Raw genomic sequence first — 12806 nt, 5'->3', positions numbered from 1 at the left:
ACCACAGCCAGCTAGGGAGCTGGGAGCACTCAGCCCCGCTGGGACGCCTTTAGCCTTGATGTCCGCAGGGCCACCCCCTGACCTCTGCCCCCCAGAGCTGTCTCTGCCTAGCCTTGATGTCTGCAGGGCCACCCCCTGACCTCTGCCCCCCAGAGCTGTCTCTGCCTAGCCTTGATGTCTGCAGGGCCACCCCCTGACCTCTGCCCCCCAGAGCTGTCTCTGCCTAGCCTTGATGTCTGCAGGGCCACCCCCTGACCTCTGCCCCCCAGAGCTGTCTCTGCCTAGCCTTGATGTCTGCAGGGCCACCCCCTGCCCTCTGCCCCCCAGAGCTGTCTCTGCCACTGCACAGATTGTCAATCCTGAGAAATTAAGACACCTTAAAGGAGCAGCTGTCAACTGATGGCGGATGCACATTGGTGGATAAATACCTGGGCTCCCTCTCCCCTTGGTGGATGACTCTGAGATGTGTATCTACCCTTGTCCTGGCCTCCCCAGCGGGACTAAACTCCAGCTGCCCACGGCAGAAACTTTCTGTGTTGGCTGCCTCCCTTCCCTGTCTCACCTCCCTCTCCCTCTTCTCCTTTCTTTCCCCCCAACTGAGCTGAAATTCACATAACACAAAATGAATCATTTAAAAGGGAGCAATCCACACAATGGAATATTATTCATCCATAAAAAAGAACAATATTCTATTATTTGCAGCCAAATGGATGGAGTTGGAGGACATTATGCCAAGTAAAATACGGCCCGCCACCTGTTTGTTTATTTGTTACAGGGTCTCACTGTGTTGCACATACTGACCTTGAACTCCTGGACTCGAGAGAGATCCTTCTGCCTCAGCCTCCTGAGTAGCTGGGACGCAGCACCACACCTGAAAGTGAAATAAATAAGACACAGAAAGATAAATATGTATGTTCCCCTCACATGTGGATATTGAAATATAGTCAACTGGAATTTGTAAAAGTAATTATTAGAAGATGGAAAGGGAGGGGAGGGGCAGAGAGGGAAATTGGTACCAAAACACAGTTAGATTGAAGGAATAAGTTCTAGTGTTCTGCAGTACAGTGAGGCTACCATTGTTCGCAGTGTTTGTAGATAAATGCATTAGTACTGGGAAGTAAACTGAGGGGTGCTCGGCCACTGAGCTACATCCCAGTCATTTTTATTTTTTATTTTGAGACAGGGTCTCACTAAATTGCTGAGGCTGGCCTTAAATTTCCTAACTTCCTACCTCAGCCTCCCACATCGCTGGGATTACTGGTATGTGCCACTGTGCCTAGCAACCTATTTTATATTTTTTATGAAGAACTAGGAGAGAGGAATTCGAAGACTCCAAAAACAAAGTAAGAGATGAAAATATTAATAGCCACAACCTAATTAGTACATATGTATACCCATATTGAAATATCACACTGTACCCCATAAATATGTGCAATGATTATGTGTCAATCAATTTTTACCTTGATCCAATCATTATGCACTGTACACAGGTATTGAATTTTGACACTGCACCCCATAAACATGTACAATTGAAACTCTTTAAAATTAATTAAAAAATGAGTGATTCAGTGGCACTCAAGACATTCACAGGGTTGTGCAGCCATCAACTCTATCCAGTTCCAGAACATTCATCACACCAAAAAGGAACCCATGCCCCTCAGCCCTCACTCCCCATCTCCCTTCCTGCTTCCCCCAGCAATGATTAACCTGTGCTCTGTACCCATAGATTTAACTATCCAGGATGTTTCATATTAAAGGACTCAGAGAGGATGTGGCCTTTGGTGTCTAACTTAATTTGCTCGGCATAATGCTCTCAAGACTTGTCCACACTTTGGCAAGAATCAGCCACATTCCCCTGCATGGACACGCCACATTTTGTTAAAGCATTCATCTGTTGGATGGTCGTTTGAGCTGTCTCCACCTTTGGGCGACCGTGAAACATCCTACTCTGAACACATATGCACATGTTTTTGTTTTGGTTTTGGGTTTTTGGTTTTTAGTACCTGTTTTCAATTCTTTTGGGTTCCTTAGTCCTTACTGGTATTTTCTGCAGTCACCTCTCAAAGATACAACAGGCACCCAATCTTTGCCTTAGGGTAGCTCCTGGAGGAACCAAAACAAGAATATGAAGAAAACAGTGAGCAGGAATGAAGCGCTTACTGTATGCCAGGCACCATGATCAGGCTGTGAAACCCTCCTCATGGAATCCCACATTGGTCCTTCGAAATAGGTTCTACCATTCTCTCCATTTTCCAGGCCCAGTTCCTGAAATTCAAAGGAGACAGGGAGCTAGCAGAGGTTCCCTGAGCCCCCACCAGGGGCTTCAATCACTCTCACTTTGGGGAACCACAGTTCCCAGATAACCCCCAAGAAGATTCTTGGAAATAGTTGAGTCCTGCCCCCTTTTCTCTTTTCCTCCCCATCCTCCCAGCTAAGGGTCCCCCAGGGATCCTATCTGCTTGTACAAGATAGCTAGCAGAATCCCTGTCCTCTGGTCCTCTCCTGAGTCCTCCATCCCCACACGCCCCACCCTGATGCCCCCACTCTTCTACAAGGGCTCTTCTACAAGTCAACACCAAACCCCATCATCCAGGCAGAAGCAGCGCAATTTCTCCTCATTATCACATCCTGGGAAAACAACCAGGTGGATCATCAGAAAATCTGGAGACCTCAACAGGAAAGGATGGTCTAACTTAAACACAGAACTACATGATCACACATTAGAGTGGCTACTATTTAAAAAAAAAAAAAAAAAAAAAAAGTAGACCTGAGGCCTAGCTCACTTAGAGCATTTAGAGCTACCATGCCTGAGGCCCTGAGTTCCATCCTCTACACTATTGAAACGAAAGAAAACAAAAAAACATGCAATAACATGTGTTGGCAAAGATATGGAGAAATTGGAAACTTTGCATGCTATTGGTGAGAAGGTTAAATGGTGCAGCTGCTATGGAAAACATTAAGGCTAGTTGTTTAAAATTAAATATAGAATTATCATAAAATCCAACAATTCCACCTCCAGGTATAAACCCCAAAGAAGTGAAAGTAGGGCCTTGAGGAACAGTTTGTGCACCCATGTTCACAGAAGTAAATTCACAATGGCCAAAACAGTAGACGCAATTCAAGTGTCCATCCATGACGAATAGACACACAAAATGTGGTGTATCCACATAGGAGAATATAGTCAGTATTCATTCTTAAAAAGGGAGGAAATTCTGACACATGCTACAATATGATTGAGACTTGAGGATATCGTACTCAGTGAAATTAATTCCAATCACAAAAAGATGAATATCGTGTGATTCTATTTACATGGTGTCCTCAGAACATCAAGTCCACACATACAGAAGGTAGAATGGTAGGTTCCAGGGACTAGAGGAGGGAGATGGGAAGTGAGTTTTTAATGGGTACAGAGTTTCAGTTTTGCAAGATGGGAACAGTTCTGGAGAAGGATGGTGGTGAAATGCATACAATGCGATCGCTTAATTCTACGCCACTGTCCACTTAAAATGGTTAAGAAGGCAAATTTTATGCTACGCGTTCTTTATCACATTTAAAAATGTTGAAGAAATACAGACCACAGAGAGTTGGCAATGTTCCCTTTGGAGATTGCCCTGGGGTCGGGGTCAGGGTGGGAAATAAGCAAACTCCCAAATGGAAGCACAAGGAGCTCCAAGGCCCAAGCCCCCGGCAGGTGCTTTGAACTGGGGATGTTGAAGCACTACTGGGCTTCTTGTCACCTGGGCAGCTCGAGGTGGCACATTCCACTGAAGCAGCCATGAGCAGTCATCTCTTTCTTCTTCTTCTTTTTTTTTTTAATCAATTTAACAGTAGCTAAAGATTCTCTCTAGCAATGCCAGGGAAGCCAGCTACCTACTATTCATTGTGACCATCCTCTGAGTGTCTGCACGTGCCACACCCTCACTAAATGCTTTACATGTATTTCTTCAGCATTCAATTGGCAAATACTTTCTGAGCCCCAGTTCTGAGTGTGACTCAGTGCTAGGCATTGGGGAAATGACGGTATGAGGAGGACAGACATGGCCCCAGCTCTTAAGGGAGGAGACCACTTACAGGCATGATAAAACATGATGTTAAGTATCTGGTAGAGTTGCGAGGGAGGTAAAGCCCAGAGTGGCATGCTGGATAATGGTCGCCTCATAGAAACGATTTCCTAATCCTTACAACCTGTGAATATAACCTCCTATGGCAAAGGGTTTGCAGATGTGATTGAGCTGGGGATTTCTTTTCTTTTTTTGCATTACTGGGGATTGAACCCAGAGTGCTCTACCACTGAGTTACATTCCCAGCACTTTTTATTTTGAAATAGAGTCTTGCTAAACTGCCGAGGTTGGCCTCCAACTTGCACTCCTCCTGCCTCAACCTCCAGAACCACTGAGACTTATAGGTGTGAACCACCATTCCTGGCTAAATTAAGGATTATTTATTTATTTATTTAGGTGCAGGGAGATTGAACTCAGGGACACTCGACCACTGAGCCATATCTCCAACTCTATTTTGTATTTTATTTAGAGACAGGATCTCACTGAGTTGCTTAGCACCTTGCTTTTGCTGAGGCTGGCTTTGAACTCACAATCCTTCTGCCTCAGCCTCCTGAGCCACTGGGATTACAGGTATGTGCCACTGCACCCAGCAAATTAAGGATCTTGAGTTGGATAGATAAGTCTAGATTACCCAGCTGAACTTAAATGTAATCACAAGTGTCCTTATAATGATATTTGTCACAAAGGAGAAGGCCATATGAAGATAGAGGCAGAAGTTGGTATGATGGGGTCACAAGAAGCAGTAAAGGTGAGGAACAGAATCTCCCCTAAAGCCTTTGGAGGTCTAGTGTGCCTACCAGCAGACTGTTAGACTTCTGACCTCCAGAACTGTGGGAGAATAAATATATGTTGTCACCCAGCTTGTGGTCATTTTTGTTACAGCAGCCACAGAAAACTCATACATAGGGTAAGGGGATGAAGAACAATTCTTTTACATGAGATGGTCTGGGAGAGCCTCCCTGGGAAGGGCATCTGGGCAGAGACCTGAGTGAAGTAAGGAACCTAATAGGGGGAGGTTCTTATTAAATGCATGCAAAATGTGTATGCGCGTGCGCGCACACACACAAACACACACACACACACACACAATGAACATGTAAACATCTGGGTCCTAACTCTGACTCCTTCGGTGTTGACTATCTGGCCTGGGTCTCAGTTTCCCCATGTGCACCTGGAGGTAATTGCGAAAGATGATTTCTGGGTCCACCCCACTGTGATCTTTCCTGCATGTAACCCAGTAATGGTGGGGATCATAGCACCATATTGGTTGACCCAAGAGTTCATCCAGGGATTCAACCTCCTCATCCAAGAGGGGCCTCGTGCATCGTCTCCACCCACTGGGCTCTCGGCTCCCATCCCAGCCACCATAATCGGCTTCTCAAGGCCTGTCACTCTCCTGTTCTAACACTTTCCACGACTCCAGACTTCCATCAGCCTGGCCTCCAAAGCTCCTCAGAAGCTCGGTCCTGCCCACCCTCCTCGTTAGCCTCAAAGATCCCCTTCCTCAGTCTTCTCTGGATCCCTCTTTCTTCATCCAGCGTATACATTTTGGGGCTCCCTAAGGCTGCTCCTCCCCTTCCTTCTGGGCACACTTCCTGGGGATTCAGCCCCTCCTGTGGCTTCAGCGACCTGGGCTCTGAGTCGTTTCTGTGTCTCCGTGTCCAACACTGGGTATCCTCAGTGGGTTCGGCCACTGCCCGGATGTTCCCCTGAGGGCATCTCCTAGACCCTCGGATTCACCTCACCCACTTCCTCCCTCCCTGTCCCCACATCCAAACTCCTGCCCGATCCTGCCAGTTGTCTGGCCTAAGCTTGTTTCACATCCTCCTCACCCCCAGTTCTTCTCCATCACTGACATTCCAACTTGCATCCAGCCACCATTGTAAAGTAGGCTCCTCTTAACAGTCTCCAGAATTCCATCCTTGTTCTCCCGGAGCATGCCCTCCTCCACACAGCAGCCAGAGGGATCTTCCTAGAATTGAACCTCTCCTGCTCAAAATCCTCTGACGGCTCCCTCTATACCCTGGAAAAAGATCAGACCCCTCATGGACCATAGCACTGCTCCTGGCGTGGCCCCTGCTGATGCCTCTTCCATTCACTTACCCATCTCTGACCACTCCGGCCCACTCCAGCCACAGGCCACGCTGGTTCCCACCTCAGGACCTTCACACATGCCGTACCCACCACCTTCATACCTCTTCCCCAGTTCCACCCTCCCCAGCTCCTTCTCATCCTCCAACACCAACTCTGCCTCAACAGTCCATTCCCTTTTCACCAAAATCAGCCACCGCTGCAGAATGACTGAGGACCTGCTGGGGGCGATGTTTTTCACCATTATTCATTTCATCTTCCCAGTAACCTTCACAGGAGGCTGGAAGACTTCCAAATGGGGTCACAGCGAAAGTCCCCACACCCATCCAGGAAAACCCCAACAAAGGAAATGTCTCCTTGAAGAATTGAAATGGGAAGGAATAGGAACTAGAAATACACCAGTCCTGGAAGGCGTTTTGGACTCTGGGTGGCTGGGTGCATGGGGAGGTGGGTGCACAAGGGGGGTGGGTGCATGGGGAGGTAGGTCGGTGCAAGGGGAGGTGGGTGCACGGGGGGGTGGGTGCATGGGGAGGTAGGTCGGTGCAAGGGGAGGTGGGTGCACGGGGGGGTGGGTGCATGGGGAGGTAGGTCGGTGCAAGGGGAGGTGGGTGCATGGGGGGGTGCATGGGGAGGTAGGTCGGTGCAAGGGGAGGTGGGTGCACAGGGGGGTGGGTGTATGGGGGTGGGTGCACGGGGGGGTAGGTGGGTGCAAGGGGGGGTGCACTGGGAGGTGGATACACGGGGGGGTGTATGGGGGTGGGTGCATGGGGGGTGGGTGCACAGGGAAGTAGGTGGGTACAAGGGGGGGGTGCACAGGGAGGTGGGTGCATGGGTGGGGGGATTCAGAAGCCCTGTGTCACCTCACCTTCATTTCATGCCAGGTGTGGTTTTCTCCCTTTGCAGGAGAAACTCCCAACTCTGATCCTAGGAGAGAGATCATGCTGTGGGTTCCAAACTGGACTCTGCCTGGGAGCCTGGGGTTTCTCATTTACAAAGTGGAAATAACATAAAAAGGCTCATCTGATGGTTATGGGGGGAGTTCAATCAATAATGCACCAGGGGCAGGGACAGCCAGGTGGGGTCGTGGACATCTGTAATCCCAGCTCCTCCAGAGGCATAGGCAAGAGGATTGAGCATTTGAGGCCAGCCTGGGCACCTTAGTGAGACCCTGTCTCCAAACTAAAATTTAAAAAGGGCTGGGATGTAGCTCAATCCGCGGTACTGCTAATAAATAAATGAATAAGTTGTGCACTGCTAAAGTTGTATACTTTTCACAGCTGAGTTCCTTCTGCCCCCTGAATAAGAGCATTTCTGTCTGTCACCCCCAAAAGAAGATGTTACAAAAAGCTCTGGGGTGCTACAGTGACTGTGGGAAATAGTTTGGCAGTTTCTCAAAAAGTTAAACATTTAAGTCATCACATGACCCAGTAATTCCACTCTTAGGTGCATATCCAAAAGGATGGGAAACAAATATTCAAATAAATTCTCGTGATTGTACATGTGTGTGTGTATGTGTGTGTGTGTTGCCGGAGATGGAACCCAGGGCCTCATGCATGCTAGGCAAGCATTCTATCGCTAAGCTACATCCCCAGTCCCCAAACAAATTCTTGTAAGCAAGAATCATCAAGAAGTGGAGAAATTAAGAAATTAATCTATCAATGGATGAATGCAAAAATAAAATATGGCATAGCATACAATGGAATATTATTCAGCCATAAAAAGGAATGAAATACTGATCCATGATACAACCTAGATGAACCTGGAAAATGTGATGCTGAGTGACAGAAGGCAGTCACATACCCTGTTAGGGTATGTCCAACTTAAATGAAATGTCCAGCACGAGCAGATCCATGGAGACAGAGAGCAGAGAAGTGGTTGCCAGGTGCTAGGGGGCAGGTGTGACTGCTAATGATGGCAGTATCTTTTGTGGGGAGGGGGGATGAAAATGTTCTGGAACTAGACAGGGATGGTTGTTGCACATCATTATGAATCGCCTAAATGACACTGAGCCGTGCACTTTAAAAATGGTTAATTTGTAATATTGTGAAAATGGCCATGCTAACAAAAGCAATATACAGATTCAATGCAATCCCCATCAAATACCCAATGACATTCTTCTCAGAACTAGGAAAAAACAGTTCTAAAATTCATTTGAAAGAATAAAAGATGCAGAATAGCTGAAGCAATTCTAAGCCAAAAAAAATCAATGCTGGAGGTATCACAATTCCTGACTTCAAATTATTAAAAAAAAAAAAAAAACTATACTAAAGAGCTATAGTAACAAAAACTGCATGGTACTGCCATAAAAACAGATACACAAATCAATTGCAAAGAATAGAAGACACGGCGACAAACCCACTCAGATACAGTCATGGGATACTTGACAAAGGTGTCAAAAACATAGATTGGAGAAAAGACACCCTTTTTAACAAATGGTGCTGGGAAAACTGATGACCCAATGTAAAAGAATGAGACTAAACCCTTATCTCTCACCCTGCACAAAATCAACTCAAAATGGATTAAAGACCTCAGAATTAGGACAGAAATTATGTAACCCCTAGAAGAAAATGTAGGTTCAAAAAAAATGTAGGGTCAACACTCTAACATATAGGCATAGGCCACAACTTTCTCAATAGGACCTCTAAAGCTCTGGAGAAAATGCTAAGAATTAATAAATGGGGTGACATCAAATTAAAAAGTTGCACAACAAAGAAATCAGTTAAGGATGTCAAGAGAGAGCCTACAGAATGGGAGAAAATCTTTGCTAGCAACTCTTTTGACAGAAGATTAATATCCAGAATATATAAAGAACACAAAAAAATACCAAAAAAATATAATTAATAGATGGAAAAATGAATTAAACAGACACTTCTCAAAAGAAGAAATAGAAGTGGCCAACAAATAAATGAAAAAATGTTCAACATCATTAGCAATTGGAGTAACGTAAATCAAAACTACACTGAGATTTCATCTGATTCCAGTCAGAATGACGGTCATGAAGAATACAAATGGTAACACGTGCTGGAGAAGATATGGAGGAAAAGGAACACTTTTATGCTGTTGGTGGGATTCTAAATTAGTACCATCACTATGCAAAGCAGCATGGATGTTGCTCAAAAAACTAAGAATGGAACCACCATATGACCCAGCTGTACAACTCCTTGGTGTTGATCCTGAAGAATTAAAATCATCATACTACAGTGATATATGCATACCATGTTGATAGCTGCACAAGTCACAATAGCAAACTATGGAACCAGCCTAGGGGTCCATCAGCGGATAAGTGGATAAGGAAAATATGATATATATATGCACAATGGAGTTTTATTCAGTCATAAAAAAGGATGAAATTATGACATTTGCAGGAAAATGAATGGAACCTGAGAACATTATGTTAAGTAAAATAAGCCAAAATCAGAAAGTCAAGGGTTGTATGTTTTCTCTCACATGTGGAAGCTAGAGAGGAAAAAGGAAAAGAAAGTGGGGGTGGGTTTGTCCATGAAAATGGAAGGGAGATCAGTAGAGGAAAGGGAACAGGGAGAGGGAAGATGGGAGGGAAAAGGGAAATACTATGGAATGATAACGGCCAAATTATATTGCTCTATTGTGTGCATGCATGAATATGTAGCAACGGCTCCCACCATTACGAACAATTAGAATGCACCAGTAAAATGTAAAAAAAAATAATAAAATGGATAATTTGGAGGCTGGGGGTGCTGCTCAATGCTGAAGCATGTGCTTAGCACACACAAGGCCCTGGGTTCCATCCCCAGCATCAAAGAAAGAAAAAGAAAAAATGTTAATTTTATATGTATACAAAATTAAAAAAAAAAAAAAAAAAACACTTTGAGAAATTGACCACGATGGCTCTTTTTGAAAGGGGCCTGGAAGAGCTAGAGCTAGGGGTGAAGAGGAAACCTAATTCACTCTCCACCTTTCCAAACTTTTGACCTTCTAAACCAGGTAACCCATTCAAAAGTGTGGTAGCAGCTGGGCCCTGTGGTGCACACCTGTAATTTCAACTACTTGGGAGACCGAGGCAGGAGGATTCCAAGTTTGAGGCCAGCCTGGGTAACTTATGGAGGCCCTGTCTCAAAATTAAAAAAAAAAAAAAAGGTCTGGGGGAGTAGCTCAGTGCTAGAACACCCCTGGGTTCAATTCCTAGTGCCACACGACAACAAAGGTATTGAAATTAATTACAAAAATTTATTAGTTAACTGCACAACACAAAGAGTATATCCTAAAAGGAGTTCCATTAATAACAATGTATCAACATTGGTTCATTAATTGTAACAATTATATAGCATTAATGAGATGCCAATAAGAGGGAACTACAGAAGAGAAGAGGAGGCACATGGGTTCTGTACTTTCTCTGAAACTTTTCTATAAGCCTAAAACTGCTCTAAAAAATAGGGTCATTAAGAAGAGCTTATGCCAGGCGGGTAGCTCAGTGGTAGAGTCCCAGGTTCCTTAGCTCTTCCCCTCCCTCCCCAGGCGAGCAACCTGGGTTGAGCTCAGCCTGGACCCTCAGCCCTCCTTTGCCAATCTGTGAAGTGAGTTAGTAATAACAGGATCTGCCTGCTCAGGTTGTCAGGGAGGGTTCAGTGACGCAAGTCGTGGAAAGACCCCAACACATGGTACACAATCCTCAAGCCATCATGGCTATTCCTATGGCTACAGTTTCATAAAAGTGGAAGACATTCAAAACTGGCACCTCAGAATGCTGTGGGCAGCCGGCATGCACATTCTTTCCCTATGCCAGCCCCTCGTGTCCTCCCTGATGCCAAGCAAGGCACCCAGCAGCCCTGCCCAGGCAGAGGTGGCTCCACCCGCCCCGCTGGGCCCAGCCTTATCTGGCAATGGAGACTGGCCCTGCAGCATAGCCCACGCCCAAGGAGCGCTGGTTTGTCAGGTTGGCCCAGCCAGCCGCCAGTTGGGGACCTGTTATACAAGACATGTGGCCTCCCTTCTCAGGACAGAAGGAATACAGGACTTGGACCCTGGCTAGTGCCACACACCACACACATGTCCCTTCTTGAATGGCAGATGCTGACCCTGGGCCAGGCATACCAAGCTGGCCCATCACCCCACATCCCAGCCTCCTGGTCTACTCTCTCTCCCAGCCTGTAGTCAAGGCAACCTGTCTCCTGTCTGGGCTCCTGGTACACTCCTTGACTCTCTCAACACCAAAGGGCTGCCTTGCCCAGAGACTCCTATCCCCCACAGTGCCAGCTCCAGACGGTCCTAACTGAGGGGGGTGGTTCTAGGTCTGGTGCTCTATACTAAGCACCTCAAATTTCCAGGGTTATGAGACAGAGCTTCAGGGTCAGTTATGACTAATGAGGACAGAACCAAGTCACCAAATGAGATCGGAGAGTCTCACTAAAGCTTGGAAGCTTGCAGTTTCCTTGGGCCAAAGGAAATCCTGGCAGAAAAAGTTTTAAAACTATCTGTATTCTAGCTCATTCTTGGGATGCAATCGTTTCTATGTGCCATCCCAAATGTGACCACACCTGGACAAGACTTGCTTTAGAGGAGCTTCAGATTCTATAAAACTCTACCCCTTAGCTGTGTGACCTTCGGCAGGTCTCTGCACCTCTCTGAGCCTCGATTTCTTCATCTTTAAGACAGGAACCTTATTTCCTCATCTCATGGATGTGATGACATGACATTGCTGTTGGCGTTGCCATCATGTTCATTATTGTTACCGGGCCACCTGGGATTTGGAAAATCCAAGGTTTGTCATGGAGGTGGGGAGGGAGGTGGAGTCCCATTTTCTGAATGTCTGCCAGGTCATCCAAGCCCCTCTATGGATACCAACCTAGGTCACCGCCAAGACACCAGTCCAGAGCTAATGTTACTGCTCAGAAACCCAAGCTGGGTTATAAAGAGACGCTGGGGCCATCAGAAAGTGGCCCAGGATTTTGGGGTCAGACAGGTCTTGTTTGTTCAAATCCCAGCTCCCCCACTGAATGTTAGGGGGCGCCTGCTTCCCCTCTCTGGCATTCGGTGTCCTCACCTGTAAAATGAGGTTAGTAGAGAAGAGGGGAATTTCCTCCTCTTCAGGGCTGGCCAGAAGCTTAGAAGGACGTTGCCAGCTTTGGTTGGGCTCAGTTCCAGGAGCCAGAAATGGGGGAGAGGAAGGAGTGTGGGAAAGAGAGCTTCATCCATGAGGTGAGGAGTGATGGGCGCCGAGTGCACCGAGGCGCATGTGGGCTGAGTGGGCAGACAGGTAGGATGCCCTGAGCTCCAGCCAGCCCACACGGAGGCCAGAGGCAGCCTCCTTTTTTATCTCATTCTCTGCCTCCTTGCCGGAACCTCCCCAGATAGTGGCCCTCCAGTGACTTTGCGAGGCCCACGCTGGCCAGACACCCAGGAGAATGAATCAGACCCCTGGGACACCAGATAGCATCCATCAGACAAATTATACTCCAGGACCAACAGCAAGATTGCACACAACCCTTACAGGCAACTCTGGTGGCCTGGAAGGAGATCTTACGGTAGTGGGTGCTCGGAGGCTCTGTGCCTACCAAGGATAGGGAGAGGGTCCCGGATGGTGGCTGGACCACCAGCATGCACCCCATCCGCAGGACGTATGGCTTCCCCTTCAAGACGACATGCAGTGGCGAAATGCCAGGGACTTCAGTCAGCCCC

The 12806-nt window shown here is 46.8% G+C and overlaps 1 protein-coding gene across 2 annotated transcripts in view; it reads right to left on the bottom strand.

Annotated features, from left to right (window-relative positions):
* LOC124968484 (ultra-long-chain fatty acid omega-hydroxylase) overlaps positions 1–12806 on the bottom strand; it is a 31798-nt gene that overhangs the window by 18587 nt on the left and 405 nt on the right. Inside the window, exons 2-3 of one of the 2 annotated variants that reach the window (XM_047530985.1) lie at positions 2004–2103; positions 802–871 (exon numbers count right to left, since the gene is read on the bottom strand). Coding sequence is in view for 1 of the 2 variants with exons in the window: in XM_047530984.1 (XP_047386940.1) it covers positions 802–871; positions 2161–2177 (87 nt within the window). In the remaining variant the exon portion in view is untranslated. Of the gene's footprint in view, positions 1–801; positions 872–2003; positions 2104–2160; positions 2266–12806 lie in introns of both variants that reach the window. The other variant, XM_047530984.1, reaches the window with a different exon arrangement.

The sequence above is a fragment of the Sciurus carolinensis genome, chromosome 17 (assembly GCF_902686445.1).
Source record: "Sciurus carolinensis chromosome 17, mSciCar1.2, whole genome shotgun sequence".
Classification (NCBI taxonomy): domain Eukaryota; kingdom Metazoa; phylum Chordata; class Mammalia; order Rodentia; family Sciuridae; genus Sciurus; species Sciurus carolinensis.
This window is presented reverse-complemented; position numbering and strand designations above follow the sequence as displayed.